At 48.2% G+C, this 11465-nt stretch overlaps 1 protein-coding gene across 1 annotated transcript in view; it reads left to right on the top strand.

The window, feature by feature from the left end:
• The first annotated feature begins 8440 nt into the window (after window positions 1–8440).
• Window positions 8441–11465, top strand: part of LOC121691603 (butyrophilin subfamily 1 member A1-like) — a 23438-nt gene continuing 20413 nt past the window's right edge. The window contains exons 1-2 of the mRNA XM_042071185.1: window positions 8441–8929; window positions 11255–11465. The exon at window positions 11255–11465 is cut by the window's right edge and continues 119 nt beyond it. Coding sequence (XP_041927119.1) covers window positions 11353–11465 — 113 coding nt within the window. The 5' untranslated portion in view covers window positions 8441–8929; window positions 11255–11352. The remainder of the gene's footprint in view (window positions 8930–11254) is intronic.

The raw sequence follows: 11465 nt of genomic DNA, 5'->3' as shown, positions 1-11465 counted from the left end.
TGTAAGGTGTTAAAACAATCCGATCGTTCTGTAAGTTTAAACATAACAGACCTTTTCTGTAGGCTAGCAGGCAAACCAAGACTTCTCAACCTCCATTCTCCAAAAGTACATTACCCTACATTACAACTATAGGCCTATTGCAGGCAATAAATAAGTTCATAAATGATCTGACTATATAAGGCATTGCCCGATGTCAAAGTTTTCATCATATGGAATAAAACAAATGGATGTTGTAGAAGCAAAATGTGTAACACAGGAATGTGCTGCTTTAAACAGCATACTGCGTTTTGAACAGCATACTGCGTTTTTACCAGCATACTGTGTTTTTAACAGCATACTGTGTTTTTAACAGCATACTGCGTTTGTGAATGAGGCTGTAGAAAGGCACTGGGTTGATCCATTTCTGCTGAGTTGTTTTGAAAAGTTGTATAATTTCCCAGCATTACCAGATAAGATATGTTGTTTGGATACATATTGAAATGTTGTATAATTTCTTAGCATTACCAGATAAGATATGTTGTTTAGATACAGTACATATTGAAATGTTGTATAATTTCTCAGCATTACCAGATAATATGCTGTTTACACACATATTGAAATGTTGTATAATTTCCCAGCATTACCAGATAAGATATGCTGTTTAGATACATACTGAATAGCCATAAAGAATCATATGGATGATTGATGATCACTGATTGTGTATGACACATGAGGGCTTAAGTTCTACTGGGTTGTAAAGGCATTTAGTATTTAGTGGTATTAAGTCAGGCTCCTATGTAAGTATGTATGTATGTATGTATGTGTGCTTATGTGTATGCATGTGTTTACTTAACTGTATGTGTTTGTATGTATGTGTTTCTATGTATGTGTTTGTATGTATGTGTTTTCATGTGTGTTTGTTTGTTTGTTTGTTTGTGTATGGCTCATATGGTGAGGTCGTCTGAGCGCGCTCTGCAGCTGCCCCTACTGAGGCGGCTCAGACTCCTGGTGTCGTCCACCAGATCCTCCTGAGCACAGGGAGCTTTCCTCCTCTCCTCCTCCTGCGCCTCCTTCACATCTCTCCTCTCCTCCTTCTGCGGCTCCTTCACAGCTGTCGTCTCCCCACTCCCCTGCTCTTGCACCTCCCTCTGGGCCTCCTCCTCCCCACCTCCTGCCTCTGCTCCTGGGTCCTCTGCCTCTCTCCTAAGCTCCAGGGGTTTCTCCTCTTGTGTCAGCCCAACCACAGGCTTCTCCTCCACCAGAGGAGGTGCTGTCTCCAGGCCACCTCCCTCCAGCACCTCCTTCCTCTGCTCCTCTCCCACTGCTGCTGGTATTGAAGCCTCCCCATCCCCCTCCTCCTCTCTCCCTCCCACCACCTCCTCCTCCAGCGGAGGCAATCTCTCCCCCTGCTCTTGCTCTGTCCCAGCAGGAGGAGCTACGGACTCCTCCTCGGGCGTGTGGGCTTCCTGTTCTGCAGGAGTCATCTCCTCCCCTGACACCTCCTCCAGTGTGTCCTCCCCTACGGATGCTCCCACCTGCTCCTCAGCAGAAGACAGCTCCTCCTTAGCCTCCTCTGCCGTTGCCACCTCCCCAGTGCATTGCTCCTGCTCCTTCTCCTCTCTGGCCTCCTGTTCTAACTCGTTCGCCTCCTCCTCCTCCACCTCCTCTTTGCTCTCCTCCAGCCCGTTCTCTGCAGCGGGAGACTCCTCTGTCACCTCCTCCTGCTGTGCTGTTGTGCTCTCTTCACTCTGCCCCTGCACCTCCTCCTCCTCCTCCTCTTCCTCCTCCTCCAGATGGGGGCCATTCATCTTCTCCTCCTTCTCCACCTGAGTCTTCACCTCCTCCCCCCCTGCACCTCCGGTGACAGCACCGTTGCTCAGGGGCTCCTCACTCCTCCCCACTCCTCTAAGCTCCTCTGCATGGTTCCCTGGGCATCCATTCCCCAAACAGGCAGCAGACTCCCCCTGCTCCTCCCCTCCTCCCCCCTCCACCTCCCTTGGGGTCTCCTCAGTCACCTCCCCATCCCCATTGACCTCTAGCTTCACCTCCTCAGCCACCTCCCCATTGGCCTCTAGCTTCACCTCCTCAGCCACCTCCCCAACCCCTTGGCCTCCTCCTGTTCCTCCTGTCACCTCCTGCCCACCTCCCCTGCCCAGCTCCTCGGCAGCAGCACCTCCTCCCTGCTGCCCAGTCGAGTGGTTCTCCACGATCCCGCCCAACAGCGGAGCGGCCAGTTCTGCGTCCAGTTGGTCCGGCAGATGCAGCCCTCGCTCTGCACGCAGAGGTTCCGGCCGTTCCTCCGGCCCTCCGTCCTCGAGTGGTCCGACCAGAGTCCTGATTGCCCTGGCGTCCACCTCGTCCGGCAGGTGGTCGTCTCCGATCTCCCAGATCAGCCTCCCCAGAGCCTCCACGCTACTTGGCTGTAGGGTCGCGACCTCCGGAATCGCAACCTTGAGCTCTCTCCCGTCCACCTCGTCAGCGACCTCGGGCATCTCCCCGGTAAAATCCTCCAAGGGTTCCGGCGCTGCCGCGGTCACTGCCACCTGCCCCCCTGCCTGTGCCCCCACGTCTGCACCTCCTCCCCCCTGCTCTTCCTCCACCTCCTCCTCCTCCTCCTCCTCCTCCTCCTCCTCCAGGATCTCATCACAGATCTCGGTGGTCTGGGCGTAGGACGACAGGGTCTCGTTGTACACTTTGGAGACGTCCTCGGCGGGCAAGGGCGTGGGCATGGACATGGGTATGGACGAGGTCGCGGGCACAGAGGGAGCCTGGCACCGAGCCCTCTCCAGCAGCAGCAGGGACGTGGCCATACCCATGCCCATACCCATGCCAGCCTCCATGCCCACCGCGCTGAGTGGGTAGTAGTGTGGCGTGGCATGACGCTCCTCATCCTCCTCCTCTAGGGGGCGGTAGCCTGCTCGGGAGCACAGGAGTGGCGAGGCGAGCGAGGGCAGGGGGCGTCTCGGGGGCGTCGGCAGGCCGTCGTCCTCGGCCTCACCCTCCCCGTCGTGGCCGTGCGGAACACGCTTCCGGAACACCCGGCGGATCTTCTTCAGGCCCAGGTGTCCGATCTCCGCCACGTTGAGGAAGAGCGAGACGCAGGCCACGGCCAGCATGAAGAGGATGAAGACCGTCTTCTCGGTGGGGCGCGACACGAAGCAGTCCACCGTGTTGGGGCAGGGCCAGCGGCTGCACTGGTACAGCGGAAGGATCCGGAAGCCGTACAGGAAGTACTGGCCCACCACGAAGCCCACCTCGAACAGCGTCTTGAAGATGATGTGGCAGACGTAGGTGCGCAGCAGAGTGCCCTCCAGACGGAACTTCTTGCCGCCCTTGGCGCCGGTCTCCTTGGCGGTGCAGACGCTGGCCTGGTCCCCCGGCGGGCGGCTCAGCAGCTCGGCCACCTCCTCGCGCTCCTTGCGCTTCTCCTGCATGTGCAGGTGGTGCACGGCATGGCCCACGTAGGCCAGCGAGGGCGTGGACACGAAGATGATCTGCAGCACCCAGAGACGGATGTGCGAGATGGGGAAGGCCTCGTCGTAGCAGACGTTCTCGCAGCCGGGCTGCTGCGTGTTGCACACGTAGTCGGACTGTTCGTCGCCCCACACGAACACGGCCGCCGTGCCCAGGATCAGGATGCGGAAGATGAAGAGCACCGTCAGCCACACGCGGCCGATCACCGTCGAGTGCTCGTTCACCTCCTCTAGGATGTTCCCCAAGAAGCTCCAGTCACCCATGTTGGAGTTCAGAGCTGCAGAGGAGGAGAAGGAGGAGGAGGAGGAAGAGGAGGAGAGAGAGAGAGAGGAGGAGAGAGGGGGAGGAGGAGGAGGAGGAGGAGGAAGAGGAGGAGAGGGGGAGGAGGAGGAGAGAGGGGGAGGAGGAGGAGGAGGAGGAGGAGGAATAGGAGGAGAGAGAGAGAGAGGAGGAGAGAGAGGAAGAGGAGAGAGAGAGGAAGAGGAGAGAGAGAGGAAGAGGAGAGAGAGAGAGGGGGAGAGAGAGAGGAAGAGGAGAGAGAGGAAGGTGGGAGAGAGAGAGGAGAGATAGATAGATAGATAGATAGATAGGCGGATGAACATTACATGTGGACATCCAGTTCCCAACCAATACATTTAGTGTAAAAATGGTGGATTGCATGTTTTGCATGCAAATACCTGTAAAACTGTAAACTGCAAATACCTGTAAAAGTCTATGCAGTTTTTGTAATGTCAACAATAGCCAGTTTTTTTTAAACCTGGTGTACTTTGATTGACTGCATGTACCTTGTGAAGTGAAAACAAGTTCTTTGACAGAATAATTTCATTTTGAGTCAGATTTCCAGTGTTTTGGTAAAGTTATTGTGTGCAGAGAAAGATGTGTTAGTATATATTTAACAAAATGTGTTTTTGAGGAAAAAAAAATATCCATTTGGCCAATTGTGTTTTGTAGGTGTGAGTCTGTGTTTAGAAAAGAGTTTAGAAAAGTATCTGAATGCTTGTTAGCGATTGAAAAAAACTGTAAAAAAACCTGTAAGTCAAGGGGTGGAGTAGTCAAGCACTAGAGGGCGCTACAATCACACAGGTTGCCCTGAGACCTGCCTATTCATCTGATTTCTGACATCTGAGGATGTCCTATATACATCGTACACCTATATTTCTGAACCCCCCCCCCCCCCAATATTCAACTATACTCAAAATGGCCAATATAAATACATGATTTTGTTATACTACAATAGCCTATCACTCACCGCTTTCTGAAATAATCACTTGCAGATGTAATCACAACGTAAACGTAACATTTAACCAGAATGCTATCGGCCTACGTCACCATTTACTGTGAATCAAAGTAGACTAGGTCATGGGCCCTGGTGATCAGGTTAGACAGGTTAGGCTACATAGTCCTGCCTGTGTGTGTGTGTGTATGTGCACAGACGTGTCTCAGTGAGCTCAACCGTATCTCTGCCTGCGCGCCATCTCTCCTCCATGAGGCGTCTTTATGGCTACATATTCATGGGACATAATTAGCAAGCTAACAAGTTGAAATGCATGATATCGCACACATGGACAACTGTTGGATCTGAAGGACTGAGATCAGGACTGAGAGAAAACAGACTGAGAGACTCAGAACTGAGAGAACAGGACTAATCCAGAGACTCAGCGCTCAGGATTCCAGCACTACTGAGAGAACAGGACTAATCCAGAGACTCAGCGCTCAGGATTCCAGCACTACTGAGAAAACAGGACTAATCCAGAGACTCAGCACTTAGGTTTCCAGCACTACTGAGAGAACAGGACTAATCCAGAGACTCAGCACTTAGGTTTCCAGCACTACTGAGAGAACAGCACTAATCTAGAGACTCAGAATCTCCAGCACGGCAGCACCGCGAGAAGTGAAAGTGAAACTTAACTTCAGCCATTTCAGAAGGAATTGTAGCTGGGAGAGGAAATGGCCTCCGTATAGCACTCTGAAGAGGAGTTCTCCTGTTTACGCTGAAACACTCAGGGATCCTGTTCTCCTGTCATGGAGTCGCAGTGTGTGTGAAGCCTACAGCAGCAGTGTCCAGTTTGCAGACTGTTTGGTGTGTTGCAGGGGCTGCTGCACTAGACTGAGGTAAGACCCCCTTTGTGATGAACAGACATGCTTTATGAAATAAGAGTTTATACACATTCCATATAGCAATACTAGTTTATACACATTCCATATAGCAATACTAGTTTATACACATTCCATATACAGTACCTGTCTGTGTATATCTTAATATATCTTGTGGTGTGTGTGTGTGTATGTGTGTTAGAGTGTGTGTGTGTAGTGTGTGTGTGTGTGTGTGTGGATTCAGACTAACTTTTTCCACTAGTAGCACAGGTGCTTCTTACTGAACAGTTTAATCGCATCAGTCCAAACTAAAGGCTCATCATTAGATCCAAATGCAACACAACTAAGTGTAGGAGATATGGACTACAATATCACAATATTAATATATATTTATGGTATTGATATGATATTATATAACCCTAATTCCAAAAATGTTGGGGCATTGTGTAAATTGCTAATAAAACAGAATGTAATAATCTGCACATCTTGTGAACCCATATTTAGTTGTGAAAAGGACATAGACAATATATCAAATGTTGAGAGGGACAAATTTGACTATTTCATGGAAAATATAAGCACATTTAGACAACAAAAAGGGTGAATCTATAAGTTAACCAGGGAACTCCTCTCCCACCCTCCCCAATGCTCCGCCTCATGTTACATTGCAAAGCATTATGGGAGTTCAGCACCTACAGTACATAATATAATTAAAATATTCAAATAATCAAGAGACATCCTGAAACCAAGGGACAGGGCTGAAACCAATATTGGGGCTAGAGGTCAAACCAAGGGACAGGGCTGAAACCAATATTGGGGCTAGAGGTCAAACCAAGGGACAGGACTGAAACCAATATTGGGGCTAGAGGTCAAACCAAGGGACAGGGCTGAAACCAATATTGGGGCTAGAGGTCAAACCAAGGGACAGGGCTGAAACCAATATTGGGGCTAGAGGTCAAACCAAGGGACAGGGCTGAAACCAATATTGGGGCTAGAGGTCATTTAAAGGAACACTCTGGCCCTCACATAGATCTCTGTTTCTCAAGGTCACCGAGTCCTGTTGGTAAAAAACCTGCCTAGCTTGTTCTTAATTATCTGACAGACGAGAATTATGGGAAACTGTGTTTCCTGTATATATTTGTAATTTTGTGTGTGTGTGTGTAAACAAGAGAGACAGAAACAGTCAGTGAATGAGAGAGACAGAGAATGTAAGTCTGTGTATGTGTATATTTGTGTGTGTTTGTGTGTATGTATATGTGTGTTTGTGTGTGTGTGTCTGTGTGAATCAGAGAGAGAAAGAGAGTGAGCATGTGAGCATTTGAGTATGAGAGATAATGAACGTGACCAGAAACAAACCAGAACTCTCGACCAGAAACAAAAGACACGTTTTTGATGTGAGTCTTCTGGGTCCTCTATCTACTGTGCTCAACTAACTCTAGACTAAGTAACATGAAACCCCATCACCAAATACCAAAAGCTCTAAAACAAATCTTAAACTAAGTCACATGAAACCCCATCACCAAATACCACCAGCTCTAAATGCAAATCCTAAACTAAGTCATGTGAAACCCCATCACCAAATACCACCAGCTCTAAATACAAATCCTAAACTAAGTAACATGAAACCCCATCACCAAATACCACCAGCTCTAAATACAAATCCTAAACTAAGTCACGTGAAACCCCATCACCAAATACCACCAGCTCTAAATACAAATCCTAAACTAAGTAACATGAAACCCCACCACCAAATACCACCAGCTCTAAATACAAATCCTAAACTAAAAGACAGCCAAGATCAATGACCAATGAATCAACACAAAAGACTAAACAATGAACGTGACGTGCCAGTGAGGCACCAAGCGAAGCTGCCCTGCGTCTGCCAGTGAGGCACCAAGCGAAGCTGCCCTGCGTCTGCCAGTGAGGCACCATGCCAAGCTGCCCTGCGTCTGCCAGTGAGGCACCACGCCAAGCTGCCCTGCGTCTGCCAGTGAGGCACCACTCCAAGTTGCCCTGCGTGAGAGACACTACGGTCGTCAGAAAGGGCGTCTTTTATAGAAGTTGCCCAACAGGGACAGACTGGCCATCTGGCATACCGGGCATTTTCCCGGTGGGCCGACGCACCTTTTGGGCCGATAGAGTAGGCTATTATATATTTTAATTTGCTCAGAGCCAGGAATCCGTGAGTGTATCAAAATAGTCAGTGTTCGAATTATACCTTGAGCTGCCGTGATTTCACACTTGTGGTTCACAGTCAATTTTCCTCGAAATATAGGTCATATTACCGTGGCTGGCTGGCTGGCCGACATCATACTAGCAAGCACAATTTACCTTCCACGTTATGCGAAAGAATGAAATTGGGTAAACACTGTTTCAAGGTGCGCCCCGTGCGTAAAATTGCGTGCCACAGTCAAATATTTTTTGGTATAGCAGTGCAATGCAAACATGGAAATGCATACAGAGCAATAGCACAGAAATGGCAAACATGCAACTTAAATTTAAGGCCCAGAATTGTTTACAGATGGGCTACAGAAAGTCTCCCGTTTAATAGCCAAGTTCACCTAGCCTAATACAAGGCCAGCCGGTTCATTTGATTCGTTTTTCTTGGATAGCCTAAGCCTGCAAAACATCAAGCAAATAAAAAAATTACTTGTTCACGGTTGGAAAACAAATATCTTCACGTTGTTTAGCCTAGGCATTTCATATCATGTAGCCTAGTGCATTGTGCGCCTGGTGTTCTATCACAAAACGTTTGTGCAGCAATACGCTTTTAAGAAAGGCTGATCTCTAATAATGGCAACAAAGAAAGACATTTCACGTCCAATTGATTATTATATGTTCACATAGCGTTTCAATCATGCAGAAATAACACCAATGTAGAAGCTTAAAAATATAAACAATATTGCAGGTAGGTTAGCCTACAGTATGTCAGCAACATGTTGAAGTTTGTTGAATTTGAGCGAGAAGACGTAGACGTGAGCAAGCGTACAGAGCAGAGGGAGATATAGCCCACATGATCACAAGAACTCAGTGATGGAGCAGGTGGTGGAGATATAGCCCACATGATCACAAGAACTCAGTGATGGAGCAGGTGGTGGAGATATAGCCCACATGATCACAAGAACTCAGTGATGGAGCAGGTGGTGGAGATATAGCCCACATGATCACAAGAACTCAGTGATGGAGCAGGTGGTGGAGATATAGCCCACATGATCACAAGAACTCAGTGATGGAGCAGGTGGTGGAGATATAGCCCACATGATCACATGAACTCAGTGATGGAGCAGGTGGTGGAGATGTAGCCCACATGATCACAAGAACTCAGTGATGGAGCAGGTGGTGGAGATATAGCCCACATGATCACAAGAACTCAGTGATGGAGCAGGTAGGCTGTGTGACATGCCATGCTAACGATGATGATTATGATGACTTATTAATCATGATAATGTGATGTGGTAATGATAACATAGTAAGGCCGTGTTGGTCAGATTCATCAGTTTCCGTCAGACGCCCAAAATTCAACATTGATGGCATGAGTGATGGTTGGTCTCTCAAAGTAGAGCGTCAAAAGGGCTCTATCGGGTTCGCAATGAGAGAGAATGAGAGAGTGTGTGTGTTTGTGTGTTTGTGTGTGTGTGAGAAAGAGTGAGAGAGAGAGAGAGTGTGTGTGTGTGTGTGTGTGTGTGTGTGTTTGTGTGTTTGTGTGTGTGTGTGCCCTGCTTCTGTTTAAGGGTCAGAAAACAAAAAATGGCAAAAGAAACACAAACATAAATGTTTAGTATTTATTATGTAAGGGATAATGTATAGAACGCCGGTCATTATCTGAAAATAAGTCTCGACCGGGCAAACACTAAGACAGGTCTTATTTCGTCCTAAAGGGACATATTTTCAGATAATGACCGGCGTTCTATACATTATCCCGCCTATTATATGGGCTACTTGCCGAAACTAAAAAATTAACTCCACGATATGTCTCTTTACATTTATTGTTACCATTTCGTCGTGGCTTTTGCTGAGAGACAAATAGCTCACAACACACGCTGAACTTGAATCAAACATTCTTTAGAACACAGCTGACCAACCGTCTGCTTTCACTTCACAGTGATATGAGAGACTTAAAGCAGAAGCACAAAACATGTTGCCAGTGAGAGTGGTAATTATATGTTTGCAGCGGTAATTACATGAAAATAACTTACTGTAGAACGTTCGGGAAATCCCATTCAAGTCAATGGAGCCTTCTACTAGCATTGTGAAGAGCCGTCTATTAAATAAAAATAGCATAGTAGAAAAAAAAGAATGAGAGCTAAGGCTTCAAAACAAAGTCCAAAACCCAGATGAAGCCCTCTTGCTCTCAGTGCCCCACTCGGTGGAGATGGCATCAGATGAAGCCCTCTTGCTCTCAGTGCCCCACTCGGTGGAGATGGCATCAGATGAAGCCCTCTTGCTCTCAGTGCCCCACTCGGTGGAGATGGCATCAGATGAAGCCCTCTTCCTCTCAGTGCCCCACTCGGTGGAGATGGCATCAGATGAAGCCCTCTTCCTCTCAGTGCCCCACTCGGTGGAGATGGCATCAGATGAAGCCCTCTTGCTCTCAGTGCCCCACTCGGTGGAGATGGCATCAGATGAAGCCCTCTTGCTCTCAGTGCCCCACTCGGTGGAGATGGCATCAGATGAAGCCCTCTTGCTCTCAGTGTGTGTGGGACTATACAGCAGAGAGACTACAGAGGCTCAGGCTTTTCTTCCCCGGCCTTCCTCTCAGTCTGTAGTGCAGTTTCACTTGCGGACAAGGAAACATGCTCTTCAAAAAGATTTATTGCTAACTATGTACAGTACAAAACTGGCACAGCTGGCATCATCATAACTATGTACAAAGAGACCAATCAAAGGGCTGAGTAGATTGGCATGGTAAAGTCCCATTTGAAACTGGCACAGCTGGCGTCATCATAACTATGTACAAAGAGACCAATCAAAGGGCTGAGTAGATTGGCATGGTAAAGTCCCATTTGAAACTGGCACAGCTGGCATCATCATAACTATGTACAAAGAGACCAATCAACAGGCAGACGTGCAGGTTCAGGTCATTTTTTTTTGCTGATTGAACACCTGTGTGATGTCTTGATTGGCAGTTATCAGAAGCTGCTTTGACACAGAGAGAACTGGACAAAGACACAACACTGTGTCCCACTCGGTGGAGATGGCATCAGCTGGAGGGCGTGGCTTGTGCTGAGAGGCGAAACAGGGCGTTGCCTGGCAACAGAAAACCCAAAACGTCTCTCAAGTTGGACGTTCCCCCGGCGTGACGTAGTGACGTCCTCTTAAAGGACGGAGCCCCAATCACGCTGCAGCCAATTAAGGGTCATTCACCCACAGGACCGTCTCAATCAAACCAGCAACCAGAGAGAATACAGAACTGAGCTAACATGGAACAAAACTCTGTGTGTGTGTGAACTAGAGAGAGATGAATTGACGGTGAGCATGAAGGTGTGTGTGTGTGTGTGTGTGTATTTGTGTACGAGAGATAATTAGTATAGCATGCATGTAATTGTCGTGTGTGTGTGTGTGTGAACAAGAGAAAGAAAGTGTTAGTGTGTGAATGAGAAAGCAGGAAAGAGACAATGTTAGTGTGTAAGTGTGTGTGTGTGGTGTGTGCTGTTGTATTCAATAAGACATTAACACAACTCTTATCTCTCCGCTCTGTTTCCTCCTGCAGGTTTTAAACTGGTCATCCCTGATCGTGCTGTGAAGTGTAAAGATGGTGATGATGTCACACTGCGCGGTCACCTCTCTCCTGAAACCAATGCTGTTGCCATGGAGATCAGGTGGTTTAAGGGGACAGACTGTATCTACCTGTATAGGAATGGTCATGTGATAGAGGGGAGGGGCTATGAGGGCAGAGTGAGTGTGGACCCCCAGCAGCTGCA

Source organism: Alosa sapidissima, chromosome 2 (genome assembly GCF_018492685.1).
Source record: "Alosa sapidissima isolate fAloSap1 chromosome 2, fAloSap1.pri, whole genome shotgun sequence".
NCBI lineage: Eukaryota > Metazoa > Chordata > Actinopteri > Clupeiformes > Clupeidae > Alosa > Alosa sapidissima.
Note: the sequence above shows the minus strand (reverse complement) of the source record. Positions and strands in the feature narration are given on the sequence as shown.